Consider the following 23,465-nt stretch of genomic DNA (forward strand, 5'->3'; position numbering starts at 1 on the left):
TAGGTATTCCAGAGCAAGGATGGGCTTGATGGGCTGAGTGGCCTCCTTCTGTATTCAATGATTTTACGACTCTACTAATTATCTGTTAACTTATGATGGAGTCACAGAAACATACAGGGTCCAATTTAAACCCAATAAAATGGATAGTTTGGGGTCAAGTAGGACGCTTAAAATTTTAAGCATCGCATACCCAAACCTAACCCACCTCGAACCTAGCCAGTCCTTGTTCTAATGGAGGTGAGGAGGGGGTGCATGCACCTTTTCTGCTTTTAGGAGGCAAGCACATTATTAAAATATTTTAATGAAGGCTGCTGCACAAAAGAGCTAAGCACTTTTCCAGCACTGCTTGAGGGCCTAGCAGGAGTACATCTCCTTCCCTCCTGGAGCTGCCTACTTCCCTGCTGGTGTTTGGATTCCACAGGCTCTGCATTCTGCAGTGATCAGAATACCAACTGCTTGATCACTTAATCTCCCATGATCGCGATCACCAATCTCTCTTCCTGACCTCCATCTCTAACCAATATCTCTCCAACCCTTATCAACTGTAACAGCCTTGGTTAGAGGACACCCAAAGCAGTGTGAACAATTTCACCCCACAGTCCGAAACACGTGCTAGTTAGGTGTATTGGCCATGCTAAATTCTCCCTCAGTGTGCCTGAACAGGTGCCAGAGTATGGTGACTAGGGGATTTTCACAGTAACTTCATTGCAGTGATAATGTAAGCTTACTTGTGACACTAATAAATAAGTAAACTTTAGATTTGGAGACTGCAGTGAGTGACAATACTTTAAAGCAAAACAGTCCAGATCATAGCACCACTGGGCAGTAGACTGCACAGTGGGAATAACTAAACATAGAAATGCAATCATTCTAAGGGATTTTGTAATTGGGAGACAAATCTCCAAAGTGGAAAGTACTTCTTTATATCTAACTGTTTGTCTTTTCTGATTCTACATTACTCAGTGTCTGACAATATCTAATATCTCAAATGGGTCTATTCATCCAGAGAGAGATTCTGGTGAATACTAAAGCCTTCAATTATAACAGGATACTCACAGGTGTTGGGCCAGAGGCAGTATCAGGATAATTTTATCCTCATTGCCAGATGTAAAGATGCCTGAATGGCCTGAGAAAATTCTATTTTTAAATTAAACTCCGAAGTGGCTGAGAGGGCACCTTCTTGTTGAAGATCTCTCCATGTTACTTACCTTTTAATGTAGCCAGGAGCTTCTCTGAAGCTGGATTGGGCCTTCCAACCTGTCCACCATATGCCTGCAATTCTATACACATTGGGCAAGGCCTAGCACAAAGGTAGGAGTTCAGGGACAGTGGGGAAACCTGGCAGACATTCCTGGTTCTGACAAACCGTCCCCCCCAGTTGCGCTTGCGATCATGGCTCCCATTCCTCTCTTCTATCCTCCTGTTCCCTACTCTGCACCTACCTGGTCCAATATGCTTCTGAGACTGATTGTAGTCCCAGCAGTGTCCCCCACTCCAGGGTGAAGATTAGCAAGCAGTGCTCTGAGAAGGGGCTTCCTCCTGCATGAGAAACAGATGTCCATGCAGTGTTAAATAGCTGCTGGGATGACTTGATTGATAGGGATGCTTTCCCTGATGACTCATCAGGTGGGAAATCCCACTGTCCAAAAATCCTGCCCTATGACTCTATTCCAAAGAAAGCAATTTGAAAGTATCAAATCCGAGCATAGATAACAATATAGATTTTACACTGTAGGATTATGTGTAACTGTCTGATTAGCTCCATAGGAATGCAATGGCACTTTTTCCTAGGGACTTCTAAATACTCACTCCTACCACTTTCATAATCTTCTATCAGAAGTGGCATTGGCTGTCTAATATACCCACCCAATAATTGAAGTGCAAATGATTGGAAAACACTGATGATCGATTTATCATAATTTACAACTTAGCAATACTGAGTGTAAACCAATGTCTTTCTGACAACCAGTATTACGAGGGGAGGCAGATGGGGGTGGAGTATTTAAAATCAGTTGCATCAATGTGTAGGTCAATAAGGCCATAACAAAATAAACCAAACAGATTTATTTCCAGAGGGATAGAATTTAAAAATAGAGAAGATATGCTGAACTTGCATTGAACCTTGGATGATGATTCTAGGAGCACTGTGTGCAGTTCTGTCACTATTTTATAAAATGGAGAGTACGAAAAGAATTTTCAAGGATGGTACAGGACTATGAGGATGCACCTACAGAAAAAACAAAACAGGTTGGATTTCTTTTTCTTCAAAAAGAGATGGTAGAGAAGTAACTTAAAAGAGGCCTTTAAAATGAATAGAGGCTTCATTGGAATAGACATGGGGCTGAATGTGACGGGAATCAGAATTTGGATTCCAAGTCCACCTCTGGTGGGAATCTAATTGAAGTTAACATTTTCACATGGGTGAGACTTTAAATGACATGAAGACAGATTCTCTGTCCAATTAAGGGTGGCATGCGGACCCTTGAAGTTGAAGACCCAAAGCAGCTTCAGAGAAGCTCCTGGCTGCATTAAAAGATAAGTAACATGGAGAGACCTTCAACAAGAAGGTGCCCTCTCAGCCACTTTGGAGTTTAATTTAAAAATAGAATTTTCTCCGGCCATCACTGGGGGGGGAATTGGGGGTGGGGGGGGGGAGGGGGGATGGTGGGAGGAGCCTCTTTACAGGCAGTTTATGGTTCTACCTCCAGCCAGGCAGGCAGCGAGGGCTACATATAGACCTGCCAGGGGAGCTGGAACCCTAGCTTGCTACCCACTTCCAGGCAGTTGATCTGCCCTATATCGGGGGGCTGACTGGAAAATTCCAGTCGACCTCCACTATCCACCTGTAAAACGTACAAACTTGCCCGTCTTTCTAATGAGGGAGGTTAGCTTTGCATGACCTTGAACCTGGCAAAAATGCCTGGTGACAGAACAAGCTCAGGCAGCTTCCACACACATGTCATTTTTGGGACCCTCCATTCTTAGAGCCGGGGGCAGGGAGCTAAAAGTTCAGCACAGAGTGTTTTCACTTGTGGGGAAGAACAAAACCATTGGCCACCAGTATAATCACCTGCAGGAAATAAGATAGGGAATATCCTTACCAGAGAATGGGGAGAATGTACAACTTGCCAGCACAGGAAGTAGTTGAAGTCAGTGCATCTAAGGGAAGCTATGTAAGCATATGTAGAAGGAGGGAAAAGAGAGTTATGCTGATGTAACAAGGAAGCAGGTTCAAGTGAAATAAAGGCTGGACAGGTTATGCTGAATGACTGATGTAATCAATATTATGTGATTAAAAAGCAGGAGCTTACCTCTCCTTCCTTCCCACAGACATCCTGGGCAGAGCCTGAAGAACTTATCAAAAATTGGCTCTGAGCCTGGAATATTGGCTGGGTCAGTGGCAGGCCTGAGAAAGTTAGCGGAACATTCTGCATATGTTTGTGAGTGAGGGGAAGATGATGAATGCTATTTTAGGCTGCAGTTGTCAAACGGTAATGCACTTGCTCAAAACTCCCTCCCCTCCCCCACTACATTCAGTCCTGTGTCTATTCCAAAAAAGCCTCTATTCATTTTAAAGATGTTTTTTAAGTTACTCCTCAACCTTCTCTCCTTGAAGGAAAAGAAATCCAACCTGATCTATGTATTCTCATAGTGCTGTGTCATCCTTGAAAATCCCTTTTGCACACTCTCCCCATTTTATTAAATAATGACAGAACTGCACACAGTACTCCAAGGTTCAATGCAAGTTTAGCATATCTTGCTCCAAAGGAAACTCAGCTGTTTCTTCATAGCAATAAGAAAGGTGCTAAATCTGAACCTTTATTCATATTACACTGGTATAGACCATTGCCAAACTGTAGGATCTCATGTGCCCGTGAGTTTACTGTTAGATTTTCCTACCTCACTTTGCCACTCCTAGCATTTAGCGTTTGTTTATATGTTTTCAGTACTTCCATTCCCTTGCCTCCTCTTTGGTAAGAATTGGGAATTTTCATCTACGTTTAACTCATGCTGTGGGATAGGATAGCAAGTACAAAGGGTGCAAGGACAACCCAGCTTGCCTGTTGGGAAACCAGCAAGATTGGCTGCAATGACGAAAGCAAAATACTGCAGATGCTGGAGATGTGTAATGAAAACAAAGTGCTGGAAAACAAAGTGCAGCTTTTGAGCATCCGTGGAGAGAGTCCGATATGCGTCCTCTTTGGAACCCTTCTTCTGAAGAGTAGTTGCAATTTTGTTTTTCTCACCCTGCCTGATTATATCTTCTATTGAATTTAGTGGAGATTAATACTGTCTGTGTGATAATAAAACAGCATTCCACCCAGCCTTTGTTTCCCACCTGGTGAGTTAGATCAAAATGATTCCATTAGCATATTAATTAGAAATTTCTAGCTCCCTTTACACTCACGGTTTGTCGATGCACCAAACTGTACCTAATAGTGTTACATTTAATTTAGGATATGACTGTTATTTGAAATAGTTTAACCTCTGTGGGGATGTGTTAAATTCCTGGAAAGAATAGTGTGTTGGATACTTCATGATAGACCAATGCTCATTGTTATCCTTTTATAGTTTGCTCACTGGACATTGCTATCAAAGATGTGGATATGCCGGTGTTGGACTGGGGCAAATACAGTAAAAAGTCTGACAACACCAGGTTTTAGTCCAACCGATTTATTTGATAGTAAACTCACAAGCTTGTGAGTTTACTATCAAATAAATCGGTTGGACTAAAACCTGGTGTTGTCAGACTTTTTACTGTGTTTACATTGCTATCAAAGCCAGAATGTGCTACCCTAACTTCCCCTGAAGGTAGTGGTGATCTGTTTTTGTGAACTACTGTCTATCTTATGACCAGAAGGTAGACACGGTGGCAGTGGTTAGCACTACTGCCTCACAGGAACCCAGATTTGATTCCTGTCTTGGCTCACTGTCTGCACTGAGCCTGCATGTTCTCCCTCTGTCTGCATGGATTTCCTCCCACAGTCCAAAAGATGGGCTGGTTAGGCGCATTGGCCATGATAAATTCTCCCTCAGTGTACCCAAGCAGGTGTCAGAGTATGGTGACTAAGGGATTTTCATAGTAACTTCATTGCAGTGTTAATGTAAACTTACTTATGACACTACTAAATACGTTAAAGAATTCAACATCAATTTACCTTTTTTACTTAGTCTCTGGTATGTATTCTGAATTGTCCATTTTTGTCAAGTTCTATTTTAATGCAATGAATGAAACACAGAAGAAGTGATGTCAATATCAGGAAAATTCAAGATGGAGGATTTTCCATCATGAAGAATCACAAAATCTGTGATCCTTTAGCAGCAAGATGGTTAAAACCAGCAAACTTTATCCATTGTGTGTTAAAGAAGATAGTCTAACAATGCTGTCATCTGGGTTTGCTGCTCCAGTATTGCAATATAGATACTTCAAGCAACTGACTTTCAAGGGTAAATTGATGATAAATACTTTAAAGTGTTTAGTAGTGTCATAAGTAGATTTACATTAACACTGCAATGAAGTTACTGTGAAAATCCCTTAGTCACCATACTCTGGCACCTGTTCAGGTACACTGAGGGAGAATTTAGCACAGCCTATGAATGCCGTGAGAACTCTTTCATCGTACAATGGTTCTGTTCTCTGCCGCTCACTATTTGGAGAAAACAATGAAACTGGTATTTAGCAACATAATGGAGACATAAGTATCGGGGATGAGACTCTTGCAAAACACTAGTGTGAAATTGCTCCAGTTTCAGTGCCAGCCATTCTAGTAAGACTGCCAATGTACATGGCTCTTGGATTTCCATTTCTGAAGAAAAGCAAACTGAATTATAGAATGTCATTCCAAAACACTATTAATGATTCTGCAAGTCAGTGTAATGAAAAGGACCTGAATTTATTTAGACTCCTTGAAGCCTGGTCAAGGAACTTTACTGAAGCCCTTTCTTCAGTTGTAAGTTGTTTGTTGAGGGCTGTACCAGCTTTCGAAACTGTGAATTATGTTTGGTATTAACGAACATGTACATTACACTAGCAGCTCTCTCAGCTAAACAAAATAAATGACATTCATCCCTCAGGGCAAAGCCTTAACCCATCAAAATCAAGCTGCCTGGTTTAAATTTCAACCCCTGTTTGGCAGTTAATTGTCAGTCACCATCAACTAGTGCATTATCCATGGGAAAGCCTATACCAATCAGAGTCCACTTGCCAACGAATCAGCACTCTCTACTCGTGCAGTATAAATTTATTGTTTCCTCTGACATTAGTATTCTTGTGACCTGTCCTGATGAGTGCAAGATGAAAAGCTTTGACAAAAAATGTCTCCTTTTTCAGCAATATGTACTGAAGTTTGTATGCTGCTGTTCCACCTGAGTGGTTAGAGCAGGGAGAGTTCATTAAAGTGATGATATCATTAAAAAATGTCTGATGGTTTTTTTCCAAAAACATTTTTTTTAACTTCGCTGTCTCTTTTTTCCCTAGGTGTTCCCTTCCCTAAGAATTTTATGCAGCTCTGTAAGAAGATTCTCACTAGACTTTTCCGAGTCTTTGTTCATGTTTACATCCACCATTTTGATCGGATTACCACCATGGGAGCTGAAGCCCATGTCAATACCTGCTACAAGCATTTTTACTACTTTGTGACGGAATTTGACTTGATTGATGAACGGGAGCTGGAGCCACTGGTATGTTTGTTTACATATATGATTGTAAAGCTGTCTGAACTTGTATTTCTGATGGCTTCAGTGTAAAATAGTAGTCTTGTAATTCAGCCATTTGTGAATCATAAATGGCATAGAACCTCTCAACTGCAGTGAATGTTGGCTATTTCTCAGTGAGAATATAGTGTAATCCGCAGCAATGGACCACTAGAGCAGAACTGTCCACAAATTTCTTCTATACGACTAATATTTCTATTGAGAGAGGATGCCCACTCCTAATTTGCCCACAATTTTGCAGGGTGGTGCTAGGGCAGCCTCCATCAAGAGGCCTCCCTTTCCATATCAGGCCCCCTGCCTCCCCCCCAACCCCCAACCCCTCAACCCTTCAGGCCTGCTATCAAAGTTACCACCCATCCTTCCACTGGGCTTCCCCTCCCATCCCTGCTGCGATACCCTGCACCTACCTGGTCCTGCACTCCTAGCACCTAGAACTGGCTATCAGTGGTGTCTCTGGTACTATAGAGCCAGGACCCCATTCCAAGTGAGAGGTGGATGTCTTGCCTCCAATTAACTTACACAACAGAGAGCATTAAATGTCTGCAGGGATGCCTTGATTGACAACAATATTGTTCCCCCTGACTCTTCGAGTGGCACTGTGGGGAACCACACTCTCTGAAAAAGCTAGCCCTAAGGGTTTGAGATCACGGGATATAAATATATTTGTGGGGCTGGCCTGACAGAGCAGCTGTGCGAATCGAATGGCAGCATTCAATCCAATTACACGGTTATATTAGCTGGAATTCAACATAAAAAAATCCAAAAAAACCCTGGCAGAATTTCTACACTCTGAACTGTCGTCATGGGAGAAATTATTCAGCCTGTTCCTTGGTGCACTCTTTTAACATCGTTGTTGATCTATTTAAAACAAATGGAGTAACAACAGGACACAAGAGAACCCTGCATGAATAATTAAAGATTGCCTGATCAAAGGAAGCTTATCCCTTTGTAGTGATTCCCGTCCACTCTGCATGTAAACTATCGTCGAAGAAGGAACATCTTTAACAACAATACTGAAGTTAATTCAGGATGCTTCTGGAATTCTGAAATGTAAAGCAGGCCTCAGCTTCTGTTCTCAACAGCAAATTCTCCTCGGCTCGGACTTTCTATTTTGAATCAGAACGCAGAATCCTGATCCCTTCCATGTCGGAGAAGCTAATCGACAGTGATTTTGCCTGAAGTTGCCAATTAGTGGCAAGAGAGTGTGCTTACCCTTCAATAAAGGACAGTGTGTGGGCTAATTGGAGGCCATCCAGAGCAGAGCTGTGCAGCGTGCAAATGAGGAAAAGAGCAACTTTAAAAAACTTTAATTGTATAAAGTAGCATTGTGAAGGGCAGGCTGTTACCACAGTTGTGACCAGAAGGATGCTCCCCTGTCCTCTCTCCCCACCAAGTCTGCCACCTTTTAGGCAGTTGGCATGTTCAAAATGTCACAGTGTCCTGCACAGATCGACTGGATATTTCACTGAACCTCCAATAATTGGGCTTTAATTTTCTCTAAGAAGCTTCCTCCCACTTGTGGGCAGGTGATGCTATCACCTCTGATTCTGCCTGCAGAAACAGATGAATAATGTAAAATTACACACCCACCGCCATTCTCACCTACATATAGGGGCAAAGATCCTGCCCCCCCTCCTCATCTCGAATAAGTGCAAGGAGTTAATGGATTGCTTTGTCACTAAGGTTGAAACTCAGCACCTTGTACCATCCCCTTTCCTTCCCCTAGCCCACTGAGTGAAGCTTCCCCTTAAGATTTATCCCTACACTACTGCAGTGCTCACAATTTTTTTTTATTCAGTCATGGGAATGTCAACCACATTGCAGTGGCTCTGGAGCCACATGTAGGTAAGACAGGCAAATTTCCTTCCCTAAAGGACATTACTGACTCAGATGGGCTTTTCTGACAATGGTTTTATAGTCATCAGTAGATTTGTAACTTTTTTTTAAGAGATTTCAAATTCCACCATCTTTCCATCTTTCCACCATCTTTTTAAGGGGAAGTCGTGTCTGACAAATTTACTGGAGTTCTATGAGGATGTGTCTAGGGCGGTGGATAGAGGAGAGCCAGTGGATGTGGTCTTCCTTGATTTTCAGAAGGCGTTTGACAAGGTACCTCACAAGAGGTTATTGCAGAAGGTCAGGGGACAGGGAGTTGGGGGTAGGGTGTTAGCGTGGATAGAGGACTGGTTGTCAAATAGGAGGCAGAGAGTGGGGGTCAATGGGTGCTATTCAGATTGGCGGTTGGTGACTAGTGGAGTGCCCCAGGGGTCGGTGCTGGGGCCTCAGCTATTTACCATTTATATAGATGATCTGGAGGAGGGAACCGAGTGTATGGTGTCGAAATTTGCTGATGACACCAAGATTGGTGGAACGGCAAATTGCGCGGAGGGTGGTGAGAGTCTGCAGAAGGATCTAGATAGGCTGGGCGAATGGGCCAGGAACTGGCAAATGGAATTTAATGTTGGCAAGTGCGAGGTGGTCCACTTTGGTAGGAATAATGGTAGGAAGGATTATTACTTACGTGGAGAAAAACTGCAGCAGGCAACGGTGCAGAGGGACCTCGGGGTCCTTGTGCATGAGTCACAAAAACCCAGCTTGCAGGTGCAGCAGGTGGTCAGGAAGGCAAATGGGATGCTGGCCTTCATAGTGAGGGGGATTGAATATAAAAGTAGGGAGGTCTTGCTGCGGCTATATAGGGCATTGGTGAGGCCGCAGCTGGAGTACTGTCTGCAGTTTTGGGCGCCGTACTTACGCAAGGATATTTTGGCCTTGGAGGGAGTGCAGAGGAGGTTTACTAGGCTGATACCGGAGTTGAGGGGGTTGAGCTATGAGGAGAGGCTGAATAAACTAGGCTTGTACTCGTTAGAGTTTAGAAGAATGAGGGGAGATCTCATTGAGACATATAAGATGATGAATGGGATGGATAGGATAGAGGTGGAGAGACTTTTCCCGCTCAGAAAGGACAGTAGGACTAGGGGGCACAGCCTCAAGATAAAGGGGGGGGCGGTTTAGAACGGAGTTGAGGAGGAACTTCTTCACTCAAAGGGTGGTGAATCTCTGGAATTCTCTGCCCGTTGAAGTGGTGGAGGCTACCTCGCTACATAACTTTAAGACGCGGGTTGATGGGTTTTTGATAAGAGAGGGGATTAAGGGTTATGGGGAGAGGGCGGGAATGTGGAACTGAGCCACGACAGATCAGCCATGATCTTATTGAATGGCGGGGCAGGCTCGAAGGGCCAGATGGCCTACTCCTGCTCCTATTTCTTATGTTCTTATGTTCTTTCGTGGCAGGATTCAGACCTAGGTGCCCAGAACTTTACTTGACTTTCTGGATTAATATTCCAGCAATAATACCACTGGGCTATTGCCACCCACCCCTCCCTCCCACCCCCCTAGTTTCTCTCTTATCTGCCCTCCTGCTCTCTCAGTCAGCTTGTCCACAAAATCTACCTCCTCCCTTAACTCTTTTCCCACTATGAGACCAGAAGACTATAAGACACAGGAGCAGAAATTAAGCCATTTGGCCCATCGAGTCTGCTCCGCCATTCAATCATGGCTGAGTTTTTCTCATCCCTGTTCTCCTGACTTTTCCCCATAACCCCTGATCCCCTTATTAATCAAGAACCTATCTATCTCTGTCTTAAAGACACTCAATGACCTGGCCTCCACAGCCTTCTGCGGCAAAAGAGTTCCACAGATTCACCACTGTCTGGCTGAAGAAATTCCTCTTCATCTCTGTTTTAAAGGATCATCCCTTTAGCCTGAGGTTGTGTCCTCTGGTTCTAGTTTTTCCTAATAGTGGAAACATCCTCTCCATGTCCACTCAGGATACTTGCAGTATCCTGCAAGTTTCAATAAGATCTCCCTCCTCATCCTTCTAACTCCAACAAGTACAGGCACAGAGTTCTCAACTGTTCCTCATACGACAAGCTCTTCATTCCAGGGGTCATTCTTGTCAATCTCCTCTGAATCCGTTCCAAGGTCAGCACATCCTTCCTTAGATATGGGGCCCAAAACTGCTCATAATACTTCAAACGGAATCTGACCAGAGCCTTATACAGCTTCAGAAGTACATCTCTTCTCTTGTATTCTAGCCTTCTCAATGTGAATGCTAACATTGCATTTGCTTCCTAGCTGCGAACTGAACCTGCATGTTAACCTTACAAGAATCTTAACCAAGGACTCCCAAATCCTTTTGTGTTTCTAATTTCCTAATCCATTCCCATTTAGAAAATGATGATTCCCCAGAGAGGTCAAATAACAGTCAGACAGCAAGCTCACCGGCTGGAGAGCAATCAGGAGTTTCCAGATTGAGAGCAGCAGCATTGCAATGGGAAGGGAGTAAGGAAGAGGGTGCTTGAAAATGGAGGCACGTTGTCTCCAACCTTTACTGAGGTTTAAATTAAAAGATGGCTCTTGCAGCCTTCCACTGTGTGCTGGTGGCAGGGGGGGGGGGCGGGGGGGGGGGCGGGGGATGCCCCTCTCCTTTGCAGTCTGTGATTGTACCCAGGCGGGTGAAGTGGGTGTCCAGGCCTTGGTCTACCACCAATAGGCTTCCTCCAAGCATTTGAAATGGCCCTTACTAAGCTGAACTGGCTACCTGCTGTGTGAGGGAGTGGCCCTGCTGAACAAAGTATGCCCCCCACCCCACACACACACACACACACACACACAATCTGACCTCCATGAAAATGGCTCCGGGGTTGAATAGAGCTGGGGAATTGCACACAGGCTGGTGCTGCTATTTTTAGTGCCCTCTTGCTTGCCTGTTTCTGGCCTTAGTGGGGGGCTAAAAATCAAACCCCATAATTAAATACTCAGTTTTCCAGCCTTGCTGCAGTACCAGAACAGCCCACATCAGTATCTCTGCTACATCAGATATCAGTTCTAACTACAGCAGACTCTTCCTCTTCATCCTTCTCAATCTGTCTGCATCCGCTGACATTATTAACTGCACCATCTTTCTCTATCATCTCTCCACCATCTTTGAACTGGGCGGGATGACACTTACTTCATTCTATTCATCATAGCCATAGAATTAATTGCAATGACATCTCTTTCTGGTCTATCCTTGGACTCCTCTTATGTTTAATCTATGTACTGACATCATCTCAAAAACAGCGTCAGTTTCCAGATGCATGTTAATGGCATCCAGTATTACCTTACCATCACCTCGATCCCTCCATTGTCTCCATAATTGTCAGACAGCTTATCCAACATCTGGATAGGCAGATATTTCTTCAACTAAGTATTGGGAAGACTGAAGCTATTGGTTGTGACAGAGCAGTCGTGTGAGCTGTAGGTGCAAACCCTGAAATGGCCACTAAATCTTGTGGGTGGACAGAAACGGGATTTGTACTGGTGAGACCTCAGTTTGAGATCTTCGCCTTCCCAGAGACGGAATCAAGTTCATGCCCTTTCTGATTTCCATACATTTTAACACATTATCATATAATTACCAGGCTTAATGTCAGAGCGTCTACCTAGGACATACCTCTTTCTCCCTGCATCCCACCCTCACCTCCTGCGTGGGGTGACGTCACACCAGCATGAATCACTATTATGTGATGACCACGTTGGTGGTGCACAGCCCACAGGTGGTGCAGGGCATGGCTGGGCACCCTGGCAGTGCCAAAGATTGTAAAGGGGGGAACCTCAATGCCTGTGAGGGTGAGGAAGTGCTCTGATGTCGGAGTAATATCAGATTACCCCGATACTTGCATAGTGGGGATGACTTGATCTTTGCATTGTGACAGGGGATGGTAGCCCAACGTTTGCGAGTTGGTGGGTTCCTCTTCTGTGTGTGAGGTTTGGGACTGTTCTGCTTGTCTGCTGATCTGACTTTTATGGGTGGGGGGGCTGGTTTCCAACCTACATGCTGAGGACAGAGGTCCTGATCTCCATGAGTATGATGTCCAATTTCTGGGCGGGGGGGGGGGGTGGAGTTCTGTTTTTCATTGCCGCGGGGGGGGTGGTGGGTGGTGATCATAACTTTAAAAGGGTGCCTCGATCTTAGAATCCCAGAGTTGCTGGCAGGTTTCACTCCCAGCCCTCCAGCTGGCTGTATAATCCTCACCAGCACTCTGAAATTTCACAGAATGCTGTTAAATTAGACAAGAAAAAAATGACTGAGGCCAGCAAATGTCACACAAGCTTTCTTGCACCCAATATTTTCATCCCCACATAAACTTTATTCCATAGCCGCTCACTCCATCCATCTCCCTGGGAACCATCTGAGGCCAAGCCAGACTGTTTCCAATTGCGTGCCATATTTGACACCAAGATGAGAGCCCATCCAGTAAAATCACCAATTACCACCTTGTTACCATCACCTGACTCCATTTTTGCCTCAAACTCTTCTATAGTCTTGATGCCTCTAGACTTGACTATTCCAATATGTTCGTGGCCAGGCTCCCACATTCTGTAAACTTGAGGCGATCTAAAACTCTGGTCCCAGATGGAAACAAAAGGTAAAAAAAGGGTAAATAAAAACATAGGTCCAAAAAATCTACTTCATCTAACAGTGCTATGCTCCTTAATCAATATTGGCTCCAGTTAAGTGGCTTTTCAATTTTAATCCCTCCATGGTCTGCCTGTCCTTCTCCATGTAATCTCCTCCAGTTTCACAACTCTCTGACATGTCTGCACCAATTTTCGCCCCTTCAGCATCCCTAATTCTTAAGAACATAAGAAATAGGAGCAGGAGTAGGCCATCTGGCCCTTCGAGCCTGCCCCGCCATTCAATAAGATCATGGCTGATCTGTCGTGGCTCAGTTCCACATTCCCGCCCTTTCCCCATAACCCTTAATCCCCTCTCTTATCAAACACCCATCAACCCGCGTCTTAAAAATATTTAGCGAGGTAGCCTCCACCACTTCAATGGGCAGAGAATTCCAGAGATTCACCACCCTTTGAGTGAAGAAGTTCTTCCTCAACTCCGTTCTAAACCGCCCCCCCTTTATCTTGAGGCTGTGCCCCCTAGTCCTACTGTCCTTTCTGAGCGGGAAGAGTCTCTCCACCTCTATCCTATCCATCCCATTCATCATCTTATACGTCTCAATGAGATCTCCCCTCATTCTTCTAAACTCTAACGAGTACAAGCCTAGTTTATTCAGCCTCTCCTCATAGCTCAACCCCCTCAACTCTGGCATCAGCCTAGTAAACCTCCTCTGCACTCCCTCCAAGGCTAAAATATCCTTGCGTAAGTACGGCGCCCAAAACTGCAGACAGTACTCCAGCTGCGGCCTCACCAATGCCCTATATAGCCGCAGCAAGACCTCCCTACTTTTATATTTAATCCCCCTCGCTTAATTCTTATTGCTCCACCAATGGCAGTTGTGCCTTCAGCTCACAAGCCTTGATCCTCTCCATCTCTCTGTTGTCATTTGATTTATTCTCGTCACATGTATTGGTATACTGTGAAAAGTATTGTTTCTTGCTAGCTAAACAGACAAAGCAAACCGTTCAGAGAGTATATAGAGGAGAGGGAAAGGAGACTGCAGAGTGTAGTGTTACGGTCATAGCTAGGGTGTAGAGAAAGATCAGTTTAGTGCGAGGTAGGTCCATTCAAAAGTCTGACAACAATAGGGAAAAGCTGTTTTTGAGTCGGTTAGTATGTGACCTCAGAACTTTATCTTTTTTCTGAGGAAGTAGGTAGAAGAGAGTATGCCTGGGGGTGCTTGGGGTCCTCAATTATGCTGGTTGCTTTTCCGAGTCAGCAGGAATTTTAGACTGGGTTAATGGATGGAACACTGTTTTGAGCGATGGATTGAGCTATATTCACAACCCTTTTTAGTTTCTTGCGGTCTTGTTTGGAACTGGAACATACAAAGCTGTATGTCCAGAAAGGATGCTTTCTATGGTGCGCCTGTATAAATTGGTAAGAGTCATGGCTGACATGCAAAAGAGAAGGCCCACCATGTGGATTCACAGCGGACAGCCAATATTGAACTAGTTTATTTACATACCCCCAACAGAGAGGGCAGCTCTGATCGTATACTACAGTCCCTTCCTTATTTTAAGACACTGCTCCAAACCTCTTTTGGTAATCTGCCCTAAATTCTTATGTAGTTCCATGTCAAATTTTATTTGATAGTGCCCTTGTGAAGTACCTTTTACTCTATGGATCTTTTACTCTATATGAATCTGAATTACTATTGTGAAAGATCAAATCCATCAAACATCAAAATAAAAGCACCGTAAAGTAAGAAATAAAAGGGTAGAAAAATGACATTTGAAGAGTCCAGTATCAAATGCCTGGAATGTGATCATAATGATTTCAGACAGTTTTATTTCCAATGGTACTTGTATGACATGTTCAGAAATTTAATTCTGTTTGGAGAAAGAAAAAGAATTGAAGATTGACTTCAAACCAATTACTCAGGATATCAGTGGCCTTAAAACTGGTGATATTAAAGTATGCTGTTGAGAAAGGTCAGTGGGTGCCAAGAAAAGGTTTATACAGGCTAAGAATTGAATCTGAATTTATAAAGCAATGCTGTTGCCAGTAAATTGGACTGGGGCACGGGGGAGGGTGATTATGATATGGAGTATTGGAGTACATAGCAGTACGTTTAACTGCAAGTGTGGGCCTTCTTTCTAAGATTGAAGTTAAATGTCCTGTTTTAATAAGCAGCAATGCCATTTAGACACCGAAGTTTGTTATTGAGTGTAGATCTCCTATTATCACGAAATAATGACATCATTGGGCAGCCCTCATTGCTTTCATCAAGTTAGGGCAGGATTTTCTGGCCGCATTCATCCAAAAGCTGGAAAATTCCACCCGAAAGCATTTTTTTCTGGTTGTATCACAGATTGGTATGGCTCCTGCTCTTCCCAAGACCCCAAGAAACTACAAAAGATCATGAATGTAGCCCAATCCATCACGCAAACCAGACTCCCATCCATTGACTCTGTCTATATTTCCTGCTGCCTCGGCGAGGCGGCCAGCATAGTTAAGGATGCTACGCACCTCGGGCATTCTCTCTTCCACTTCTTCCTTCAGAAAAAAGATATAAAAGTCTGAGGTCATGTACCAGCTGACTCAAGAACAGCTTCTTCTCTGCTACCGTCAGACTTTTGAATGGACTTACCTTGCATTAAGTTGATCTTTCTCTACACCCTAACTATGACTGTAGCACTACATCTACATTCTCTCATTTCCTTCTCTATGAATGGTATGCTCTGTCTGTATAGCGTGCAAGAAACAATACTTTCCATTGTATGCTAATACATGTGACAACTATAAACAAATCAAATCAACAGACCTTTGCATGGTCCGAGCCCTGCCCGCTGCAATTCACTTGGCCAGTGGGATGGGAAAATTCTGCTCTTAATCTTCATTTGCTCAAGTAATAGCATGAATTATCTTTGCTGGGGACAATGGAAAAGTTTAATTTTGAGTCAGATACTGTGGCCCAGATTTTTATTAAGTCAAAGTGACTCAGGAGCCTTTTAAAATGGTGGGTGATTCCTGATTCTGGGATTCTTGCCTGTTATTCCAGCACTTTTGTCAGTGTGAGACAAGGATACAGATAGTCATTCTGCACATAGCAGTCCTGTGCTTGCCAGATCCATTGCAGGTTTGAGCAGTTTAAATCCATCCTGCAGTTTCAATGTGTTCAAGCTCCATCAGTAATCATGGTTCAAGGCTTTTAAGAGCAGGTTTGAGCCAGAGAGGAACTCCAATCCCTAGTGGGGAACCAAGAATCCAGTAACCCAAACCTGGAATTCTTTTAATGACAGGCTTTGAAGTGTATACAAAGGAATTCTTTTGGTTTCACTTGTGAGATACTGTATTGTAAGTTAGCTCTGTTTTTATTAGGATCTCTGGTTAATAATCTGAACAGATTTAAAAGTCCACTATCCTTTTTAAAATAAAAAAGGTCTTCAGCAGCCTTCACTTGGAAAAAGAAATTGCTTGCAGTTGCACATGCACTGCTTTGATTGACAGGGCATCTGATATAGCTTAGAAAAAATGGTTTTCAGTTTCAATAGACTCCATTGTTTACATTTCCCAGGCTTTGTTATTACAGCTGAGCTCATTATAAATGCTTACCTGAGCTTCATATGGTTCAGAACCACTTATCTCAGCAAGGGGCTAAGTTCACATTTTGACTGATGGTTTTTAAATGTGTGATGTGGTTTGTGAAATTAAGATGTTTATTTTGACAGCAAATTAACCACTTGAGTGGATTTAAATTTCTTTAATGGGTTTCATGACTGGGTTTTTCTTTCAGTATCAATGAATGAGATCTCTCTTAGATTATTCATTCCATTTGCAGTATGGCTCCTGATGTCTACCAAAGTAAAAGTTGGGTGAGTGGCTAAACATGGGAGGGCATCGAGGACATATGGAAACATGGAGGTAGTATGAGGGACACAGAGCACCATGGGGTGGAGGAGGATGAGGATTAGATGGTCTAACATCCTTTATGCAAGTGGATTGATTTCCCAGAGAACTAATGTGGGTCTTCTAACCAGCTCACTATTGCACTTGCCCACTTTCCTGGTTGCCTGGAGAGGAGGGCGTCCCAACTCTATCCCATCCCCACTGTCCAGGAATGAAAATATCGAAGATGAGTCTGCAGGGATAGGATATCTCCTTACTTGACTTCCACACCTTCTCCACGAAGGTTCAGCCACATGTATTGCTGGCAAAACAGGTAGAAAATGTGCCATTGAGGCCATTGGACATCCGTGCTACTGTCCAGAATTTTTTTTTTTAAATGCCAAAACGTAGTTCACATGACTGAACTGCATGGTGGCACAGTGATTAGCACTGCTGCTTCATAGAACCAGGGAGCCGGGTTCGATTCCCGGCTTGGGTAACTGTCTGCCTGGGTTTCCTCGAGGTGCTCCGGTTTCCTCCCACAGTCCAAAAGATGAGCTATGCTAAATTCTCCCTCAGTGCACCTGAATAGGTGCCGGAGTGTGGCAACTGGGGGATTTTCACAGTAACTTCATTGCAGTGTTGATGTAAGTCTACTTGTGAAAAATAAAAAAAGTATTGTATATGATATGTTTTAAAACTAGTGTGTGATTTTTACAGGATCATCAGATTTCTGTCCATGTTGTATACTTTATTTCAATCCAATTCAATCCAATCAAGTCCAATTCAGAGTGTCAACAAGTTGAGACATTCCTGATCCAAGCTGACAAGACAGGCCTCTCACCTCCTGTCTTGGGCTTGATCTACATGATCCAAGCTGATTGGGGTAGGCATAGCTCCTCCTCCAAGGCTTGATCTTATTTGCATCTTAGCCAAAAGGCCGAAATGCCGCTTAAAAATGGCCTCAAATGAAGCTAAAATGTAACCTAATGACTTCAACCAAGTACAGCATGTCAATACTACACTTGATCTTAGCCAAAAGGCTAAAATTTCTAGTAGGAATTTAAGAGATGTTACAATCGGTTCTCAGATGATGTTCCCCAAATCTGTTAACTTGCACAAGACTGCTCTGTTTGTTAGGAGCCTCCTTCCCCTCCGTAGTAATTATCTTAGTACAAGCCGCAATTTGTTAACATCCGCCTGGGATACTACCAAGTTGTTACACACCCGGGTGAGGAGGGATAAACTGGCTCTCCGTCTCTATTCAGCCCCCAAGGTTGGTCACAACAAGATTAATATTTAAACGCCCCTCCCTTTGCAAATGCCTTTTCCCAGCCCAATATTTATGTTTTAAAATTTAACCAGGCTTTCTGGAATTAAAGAAAGGATGAGTTTATTTACTACTAAATGCAAGAAAATTATCAAACACTGGCATATACGTTCATACAGCTTAGAAATGAGAATTGAGTCCAAAGTAAGAAAATAATATGAAACAGCTGTTGACTTGTCTGTGAGGAGTAGATGATGTAGTGTTGCAATCTGTGATTCCAGTAGTGCTGATTTCAGCAGGTGAATAATAGGTTTCAATATTCCAATGTTCTGTAGTTTGGCTGAGAAGCTGCTCCATTTTGTTTTCAGCTGTAGTTTTACCCCCATGCTGCTTCATGTTCTCTGTACTATCTCCATGTCCCCATTCTTGTCATATGCCCTTCATGTGTAGCTGCTCAAACAGCATTCATTTTGGCAGATCTCAGAAATCAAGAATGAAAACAATAATCTAAAAGGGGTCTCACTTTCACACATTTGATACTAACTTGCTTCAACAAACAGAGGGAGAATAACGCCTGAGAAAAAGACATTTGCAAGGGTGTTTGCCGCTGGCTGGCTTTTAGCTTCAGTTTCACACCCACACTCGGACACACCCAGCACTAGTCCACACTTGACCAAGCTTTGTGGCTGGCCTGTATCCCAGTCATTAGCTACTGCTACTGTATGTCTTGAGTTTTATTTAGCTTGAGATAGGTATCCTTATCTGGAAACAAGTTGTGGCTCCGTTGTCTCTCTTAATAGCAGCAAATAGCCAGTGACTGAATTTACATCCTCAACCAGCTTTGGACTTGTATGTCCATTTTTTTAAACTCACAGGTTATTATTTGAAGTCCATTTTTGTCTGCACGTAATTTGGTGTTTTTCCTCCACTATCATGACAAAAAACATTATTGCGAGTTTTTAGGAGATCAAAATCCTTTTGTGGATAATTTTACTGAAGAGTACAAAATTCCACTTTATCCTGGCCGTCTTTCTTTTTGCCAAAACGGATGACTGGAATGTTACCTGTCCTTGTGTGTCGCCACAAAAACAGCCTGCAATCAGCTTCTGAGCAATGATGCAAGCATTTCCTTAGACAGAAGGGCGGCATGGTGCCACAATGGTTAACACTCTGTTTCACAGTGCCAGAGACCCAGGCTCAATTCCTGCCTCGGGTCACTGTGTGGAGTTTGCACATTCTCCCCATGGGTTTCCTCCGGGTGCTCTGGTTTCCTCCCACAGTCCAAAGATGTGCGGGTTAGGTTGTTTGGCCATGTTAAATTGCCCCTAGTGTCAGGGGGACGAGCTAGGATAAATGCATGGTATTATGAGGATAGAGCCTGGGTGAGATTGTGGTTAGTGAGGACTCGATGGACTGAATGACCTCCTTCTGCAGGGAGGGATTCTAAGGCACTTATGAGAATTCAACGATTGTGAAAACAGTGACAGAGTTCACACAAGTGCTTCTCTTCCTGCTTGTCCTTCACAAATTTCAATTGTAGTGTTATTTACAATTATCACTATTTCCCGAAGGCAAACTCCCTACTGTGCACACTTAAAAAGCTTTCCACACCAATGTTGTATCCACTCATTGACTCATTAATAATCACACTTCCTCACTGATTTCTCAATCCACTACCCAAACTCCTTTCATGCGTGGGAGTTGTATGGCCACTGGGGACAAATTAGTACTGGTGGTAAACATTTTGACAGACAGCATACTTTAGAGTTAACAAAGTAAAAATTGTACGTGCTACTGTAAACGGTAATGTTGCCATTGGAAGTTGACAGTAAAAAGTGTTCAAAGAAGGAATAAGGGCACATCTTTAACTTTTTAGTAACCCTTCTAATTTGTTTTATGATGCCTTGTGAAAAAAAATATTCTTTCATGGGATGCACCTGTCATCCATCCCCAAATGAACATCTTATAGGGCATTTCAAAGTCAAGCACATATCTGTGGGCCTAGAGCCACATGTAGGTCAAACGAGGTAAGAACGACAGATTTCCTTCCCTAAAGGATAGCAGTGAATCAGACGGGTTTTTACAACAATCAATAGTTTCATGGTTACTTAAACAAACTTTCAGTTCCAGGATTGTATTGATTTAACTATTATGGTGAGATTTGAACCCATGTCACAATTTTAGACATTATCAGCCTGGATTATTAATCCAATGACGTGACCACTGCATCACCATCCAGTGGATCAAGTTAAACCAACACGCCTCACAGTTCAATAAAAATTCTAGTAAGCTTACAGTAAATTTCTTTACTCCTTTACGCTATCACTCAAAGTACCTGCCAACTCCTTTCAGGTCCTTTTTTGTAGTAAGATATTTGTTTCCTGATTTGAAAATGCAGCTTTAGTCGCAAGGAATGGTGTTAACAAGTAAAAAAAAAATCACTAATTGTCACTAATCCATATTGATACATTTGAAAATAAAAGACACCCTCAAAGCTTTTCAAATCCAAATAAATGATTCTTTATTGAATGTTAGTTGCCCCACCACTTACTCATATTGACCTTCTGCAGCTTCACTGCTGCCTCACAGGTTTGATTCCCGGCTTGGGTCCCTATCTGTGTGGAGTTGGCACATTCTTCCCATGTCTGCATGGGTTTCCTCCCACAGTCTGAGCTGGTTAAGTGCATGGTAAATTCTCCCTCAGTGTACCCGAACAGGCACCAGAGTGCAGCGACTAGGGGATTTTCACAGTAACTTCATTGCAGTGCCGACTTGCGACACTAATAAATAAAAACTTTAAACTGTGCGCAAAAATAAGCAGGAGAGGAGGATATGAGCCAGAATGGTAAGAATCAGAATTCTGTTTCCTATTTTTGACCTGTATATTCCATCTCTGCAATCCTTTTCCTCTTGTACTGTTACCATTGGTACGTCCAAAGGATCTATCCTTGGTCCCTTCTATTTCTGATCTAAATGCTGCCCATTGCAACATCAAAAACTCCTAGGTCGATTTTCACATCTATACGACAAGCTCTATCTTGCCACCATCTCTGGACTCCTTCCCTGTTACTAAATTATCAGACTGCTTATCAATCCTGTGTTGAAAGAGCAGAAATTTTCTGCAATTAAATACTGGGAAGGCTGAAGCCATTGTCCAACAATGCCTTGATTTCAAAACAATCATCTTTAGCTTCAAATCCCTCCGTGTCCACACCCGGAGGTTATCCACCGATGTCAATGATCTTCTATTCAATTGTGTAAGCCAAATCATCCAGTAATTGGCAAGAAGATGTACAACATCATTTTAACAATACCTTCTGCTGAACACAAAGATCCTTTATTGTTAATAGACATCCTTTAACTGACAGTGAAAGGGAAGAGCTGTATTGACTAAGCACTATCTGGTGAGAGCAAAAGTCGGCCACAAAATCCCAAATCAATTCAGTAACGTATGAAAGGTTTTATTGATTGTGGATAATGAGAAGTAAGTGGCAAAGGGACTCAATCAATGAATCCCTCTTAAATAAAACAATAAGGAGACACTCTTCAAACAGCGGCGGAAAAAAGGCCACTATTGGCGCAAAATCTCTGATTCCAGAGATGAGGGGTTTGTCGTATGAAGAGAGATTGAGCAGTTTAGGCCTATACTCTCTGGAATTTAGAAGAATGAGGGGAGATGAATGAGGGGAAATCAAATTGAGGTATACAAGGTGGTTAAATGTGTGGATAAAGTAGATGTGGAGCAGATGCTTCCTCTTGTGGGGCATTCTAGGATGAGAGATCATAGTCATAGGATAAAGGGTAGCAAATTTGAAACAGAGTTGAGGAGAGACTACTTCCCCCAAAAGGTTGTGAATCTGTGGAATTTACTACCCCAAAGTGCAGTGAATGTTGGGACAGTGAGTAAATTTAAGGAGGAGGTAGACAGATTTTTTTATTTGGTAATGGGTAGAAGGGTTATGGGATGAAGGAAAATGGGGATGAGGAGCACATTAGCCATGATCGAATGGCAGAGAAGACTCGATGGGCCGAATGGCCTAATTCTGCTCCAATATCTTATGAACTTATGAAAAACAATATCATAAAATGGAAACCAAGCAAATTTAATTATGGGGCTGAATTTAAGCCCATTCTCTTCATCCATGGGAAAGGCAGCGCATGCTCAAATTTGGGGACGCTCTCCAGAACATTTCCCCCTCACCAGTTATTCAGCAGGTGCTGGTGTGATGTCACGCTAGAGCCAGTTACAACAGGTTCACCTAGATCTGAACCTGTTGTGGATCCTCCCGGAGGAGTAAAGATAAGTATAGACTCCAAGGGAGAGGGTCACAGCCAGACAGTGGCTTGACAAAGACCCTGGCACTGTCTCTTGGCACAGGTTGGCACCATACCTATGTCAATATGGCAATGCCAACCTGTGCCAAGGAGTGGGCCTTAGTTGGAGCCTCATGAGGGAAGGGGGGGTTCATTCCGATTTGGAGCAGGCGGAAGAGCAGGGAATGCTGGTGATGGCCATGGGGGCTGAAGAGGTGGTCTTGGGTGTCAGCTCTGACTTTGGGTGGGGGAGGGGCTGATGATCAGGGGGAAGTGGGGTGGGCAGAGAACTGCCAACTCTGGCAGGGGGGATGGTAAGATTCCATCCCCTGTTGAGCCCCTGCATACTTACACTTGAGGCCTTCTGTGTCCAGTATCAGTTAATATTACGTCAAAGAAAAAGAAGAAATTGATATACTTATACAACTGCTTTCACAACCATTGGACGATGGTTTTATAATCAATGAAGTATCTAGTGATTCAATGGATGTCATCGTAACAAAAGTAGCCAAAAAAAACTGAACAGTTGACTGCTACATGTGGCATAATGGAACAGTTCTGTTTAGGCCGATGTTGTAATTTATTTATAATCATGTTTATAATTTTTGAAATTTGTTTCACTTTAAAATTGTTCTGTGGGCCTTTTAAACCGGAGAGTATTTTGCAGAACTTATTCGAGTGCATTGGACAACCAAAACGAAACCAGTTGACCACATCGCAAAATGCTATAAAAATCTCTTGGATACAATTTTTGGTCCCACTTGCAAATGAGTATGGAAGCAGAGGGGTGCAAAAAATCACTCCATCAACTGGTCTGTTCATTTGTCAGCAGGATCC

At 43.2% G+C, this 23,465-nt stretch overlaps 1 protein-coding gene across 1 annotated transcript in view; it reads left to right on the forward strand.

Moving 5' to 3' along the window:
- LOC145347658 (MOB kinase activator 3C-like) overlaps positions 1-23,465 on the forward strand; it is a 36,261-nt gene that overhangs the window by 11,929 nt on the left and 867 nt on the right. The window contains exon 3 of the mRNA XM_080195335.1: positions 6,479-6,681. Coding sequence (XP_080051461.1) covers positions 6,479-6,681 — 203 coding nt within the window. The remainder of the gene's footprint in view (positions 1-6,478; positions 6,682-23,465) is intronic.

The sequence above is a fragment of the Carcharhinus amblyrhynchos genome, chromosome 9, assembly GCF_965287045.1.
Source record: "Carcharhinus amblyrhynchos chromosome 9, sCarAmb.v2.hapA, whole genome shotgun sequence".
NCBI classification, from domain to species: domain Eukaryota; kingdom Metazoa; phylum Chordata; class Chondrichthyes; order Carcharhiniformes; family Carcharhinidae; genus Carcharhinus; species Carcharhinus amblyrhynchos.